Source organism: Sorghum bicolor, chromosome 5 (genome assembly GCF_000003195.3).
Source record: "Sorghum bicolor cultivar BTx623 chromosome 5, Sorghum_bicolor_NCBIv3, whole genome shotgun sequence".
NCBI classification, from domain to species: domain Eukaryota; kingdom Viridiplantae; phylum Streptophyta; class Magnoliopsida; order Poales; family Poaceae; genus Sorghum; species Sorghum bicolor.
In genome coordinates, this window is record NC_012874.2 from 11,886,545 (window position 1) to 11,890,869 (window position 4,325).

A 4,325-nucleotide genomic window follows, 5' to 3' on the forward strand; every position below is an offset into this window, starting at 1 on the left:
GTGTGGACTTCCTGGGTACACATATGACGACTCTGGTCTTATTTTAAAAGCCAGGGTGTGACAACCGGAAACCCGGACTGCCCACCCACGGGACTAGCGTGGAACGCTTGGAGCACATGTTGCTGAGCGGAAGGACAGGAGCCAAGCCAAATTCTGTTCTTGTAACGAATGACGCCCTGAGACAAGGTGAATGGAGGAACCGACGCCGGGTCAACAGCAAGATGAACCAGCAAATCCTAAGCCTTAGGATCAGAAGCATACGACTGGGTGACTGATGCGAGCCACTGGTGTTGGACAGAGGAGATAGCACTCAAGTGCTCCGGATGAGAGCGGCGTGACAGAGCATCAGCGGCACCATTCTTAGTGCCTTTGCGATATTCTATCCTGTATTGTAGCCCTTGTAAACGAGCAAAGACCTTTTGTTGCCAGGCTGTGTGGAGGCGTTGCTCATTCAAGTGAGTCAGGCACTGATGATCGGTGTGGAGCACAAACTCAGCATGAAGTAGGTAGTGACGCCACTGATCCACAGCCATAAGCAGAGCCAGATACCCCTTCTCATAGACTGTGAGTCCTTGATTGTGAGGGCAGAGCGGCTTGCTGAGAAACGCAAGTGGATGACCATCCTGATGCAACACCGCGCCAATTCCCGCGCCCGACGCATCAGTGTTGATATGAAAAGGTTTAGCAAAGTCAGGCAGGGCTAACACCGGGGCTGAGCAAAGCGCCTCTTTCAACAACTGGAAGGCCTTGTCATGGGTCGGAGTCCAGACGAACAACTGATCCTTCTTGAGGAGCCCAGTGAGTGTCTTGGCAACAATACCAAAGTTGCGGACAAACTTGCGATAATAGCCTGCAAGCCCCAGAAACCCTCGTAGTTCTTTAACTGAAGTTGGGGTCGGCCAATCAACAACGGCCTGAATCTTGGACGGGTCTGTGGCCAAGCCTTCTGCTAAAATAACATGCCTCAGGTAAGAAATGGACTCTTGAGCAAAACTGCATTTGGACAATTTGAGCTTCCACTGATCGGCACGTAGCCACTGGAATACCAGCCGAAGATGCTGAACATGTTCCTCAAACGACTGGCTGTACACCAAGATATCATCAAAGAAAACGATCACAAACTGTCGCAGCCCGGGAGCAAGGGTGACATTCATGGCGCCCTGAAATGTGCCAGGCGCACTAGTCAGTCCAAACGCCATGACACGAAATTCATACTGGCCAAAATGAGTCTGAAATGTTGTCTTGTGCTCTTCACCAGCCTTAAGCACAATCTGGTGGAAACCAGCCCACAAATCCAATGTGGAAAACCAACGAGCACCGTGGAGTTCATCCATAAGTTGATCAAAGACGGGCACAGGAAACTTGGACTTTTGTGTAATGGCATTGAGGTGCCTGAAGTCCACATAGAAACGGTATGTTCCATCCTTCTTCTTCACCAGGAGGACTGGAGAGGAAAACGCACTGGCACTGCGCTGAATAATACCATGAGTCAACATATCCTGCACTTGGCGCTCGATCTCATCTTTTAACTTGGGCGAATAGCGGTACTGCCTGAGAAACACAGGTTGAGCGCCTGGAATCAACGGAATCTCATGATCACAGGCGCGAGAAGGCGACAGAGATACTGGTTCCTGAAACAAGTCCTCAAACTTAGACAACAGAGATGTGATGGCCGGAGGAACGGAGGAACACTGAGTTGAAGGACTGGGCAGAGCAGCTATCTGCTCGAGTTGAAGCAGCATGTACTGAGGAGCAACTAGGTCATGTCCCTGGAGGACTCGGACAGAACCCTCATACGGAACTGCCAACCACTTATGCTTCCAATCCACTTGCATTGGGCTGAAGGCCTCCAACCAATCCATTCCAATAACCACATCAATACTAGCCAGAGGTAATATCCTGAAATTAGGAAAGAACGGACAGCCATCGACAGTCCAAGAAACAGCACGGACCAGACCCTTACTGAGAAGGATGCCGCCACCAGCAATCTGAACATGACACCCCTTGGATCGGCGCATTGACCAGCAGGTGTACTATGGACTCATTCACAAATGAAGAGGAACTGCCCGAATCAATAAGAATGGTGATAGGGATATCTTGTAACTTGCCTGTCAGCCTGATGGTGCGAGCTGCCGGCACGCCCGAGATTGCAGACTTGGACAGCGCCAGCAATATCTGCTCGGGGGATGAAGAGCCTGGGCAAGAGTCCGCCAATGAATCATCAGAAGAGAAGGACTCCCACAAGGCGTCAACGGCCTGTAGGACCTCCGGAGAGCATCGATGGTCCTTGCTCCATTTGGCACCGCACTTGTAGCACAGTCCCAGTGCGCGCCGATAGGTCTTGAGGGCGGACAGCTTGGCATCCGCAGGTGGTGTACCCGTCGCCGGTGGCGACGGCGCCGGTGTCACGAGCGGTGGGGCCGACGGCCGCGGCGGAGGCGGGGGCAGGGGCAGAGCCGACCGTGACACCGCGGGCGGTGCCGGTAATCGAAGTTGAGCAGACCAATCACCACGCCTGGCCTGAGCGGCACCAGAAGTCCCAGTCGCCTCTTCCTGCAACAATGCAATAGAGCTAGCAGCATCGAGAGTTTGGGGTCGCATAACCAGAACAACAGACTTGATCTCAGGACGCAAGCCATCGATGAAACACATGGTGAAATACATGGGGTCTGTGTTACTAGAATAGGCAGAGAGCTGATCAATCAATTCCGAGAACTGCTTGACATAATCAGCGACAGAGGATGTTTGACGAATATGGAAGAGTTGGCGAATGAGGAGTTCCTTCTGGTCGCAATCAAAGCGATCATGCATCATACGACAGAAGTCCAGCCAGGAACAGTGTGGAATCTGCGACTCAATGGATTGAAACCAAAGTGCGGCAAGACCATCGAGATGCATTTTAGCCACGGAAATCCACATGGATTCGGGCACAGCGTACATGGCGAAGTACTTCTCAGCACGGGAACGCCACAAACGAGGATTGTCACCATCAAAACGAGTGAAGTGGAGCTTGGGAAGGCGACCGGTGTTAGGAGTGTAGGAATGGGGTGAACTGGGTTGGGATGAAATAAGCGGCGGAGGGGAAGTAAAAGCAGGATGAGGTATGTAAGGGTGCGATGGTGGGGGGTTTGGTGGAGGGCGATGGTAGGGAAACATTTGAGGGCGGAACGGCGACGGCCAAGAGGAGGAAGGAGGTGGATGAGTGGGCAACGGTGGTGGCAGAGGAAACACAAACTGAGAGTTGGAGGAAGCAGGGTCTGGAGGCTTACCATTGGCCGGGATATGACGCAGGGTCGTGACTGACCCATGGCCACTATCCCGTGTAATCGATGTAGAGCCGTGCCCCTTGGGAACGTCGACGTTGAGCCCGGCAGACACATGCGCGGACGCCGACGAAGGAGAAGCCGCGACGCCGAGGCGGGGAGACATTGTGTCGAACACCCCAGGGTCGGTCGTCGAAGACAGCTTGGCGATTTGGATCTTGAGGTCCTCCACCAGGGTTTCGGTCCCCGAGACCGCAGACTTGAGCGCCTGGACGCGCACGTCTTGCTCGGCGCGGATCTGGTCGAGGCGGAGCGACTCGAGGGCGGCGACGCGGAGCTCGACGTCGGGATCGATGGACGCCGGTGGAACGCGCTCGATGGCGGCAAGGCGTTGGTCGATGGTGGCGTCGCGGGTGGAGCGGCCAGACTCCCAATCCGCGAAGCGGCGCTCCCACTTCGTGTCCTGGTCGTCGAATCGGCGGTTGAGCTCTTCCTTCGTCTTCTGGATCTCGTCCAGAAGGAGCTTGGTGTTCGGATCCATGGCGCCGAGAGCTCGTTGACGGCGAGTGTAGTGGCGATGCGGAGGATCGGAGGCTAGGACTCGAACTAGAATCTGATACCAATTGTAAGAGTGGCGCTGCTAGCTACGAACTGGAAGAACTTGAAGTATACGATATGTAGAGTGCTTAGGAATTAAACAGAGAATTTGTTACAACTGGTTCAGCGTCCCCTAGGAATGCTCTCATCCTCCCTTCTTATACTATCCTCTAGTTGTTCCACACTGGGACGAATACACGGGTGCTGGGCCGTCGCTTCTGTCTGGGCCGAGAGGCAGGCGAGGCCGTAGAGCGTGCAGCAGAGTCTTGGGCTGGGACAGCAGTAGCTGGGTCGCTAACCGACTTGTCGTCCAAGATTTGAACTGAATAACCTCAACATTCACTTTCTCTAGAGCGTCTATAACCTCGATACTTATGACCACATATAACTACACAAATTTGAATCTTATATTATATATTTTACACCTAAACGATCTCAAATAAAAAAATTGTTAACTGCAAAATT

General features: G+C 53.2%; 1 protein-coding gene across 1 annotated transcript; it reads right to left on the reverse strand.

Moving 5' to 3' along the window:
* On the reverse strand, nt 237-3,804 carry LOC110435878. The gene is made up of 2 exons (XM_021461966.1): nt 1,964-3,804; nt 237-1,881 (listed from the first exon to the last, which is right to left on the reverse strand). The coding sequence occupies exons 1-2, from the start codon at nt 3,802-3,804 to the stop codon at nt 237-239; spliced, it is 3,486 nt and encodes a 1,161-aa protein (XP_021317641.1).

Coding starts and splice junctions, on each gene's coding strand:
- LOC110435878 (XM_021461966.1), bottom strand. CDS start 3,804: ATGGATCCGAACACCAAGCTCCTTCTGGACGAGATCCAGAAGACGAAG. Junction 1,882..1,963: donor TGGTGGCGGCATCCTTCTCA/GTAAGGGTCTGG, acceptor ACCTCTGGCTAG/TATTGATGTGGTTATTGGAA.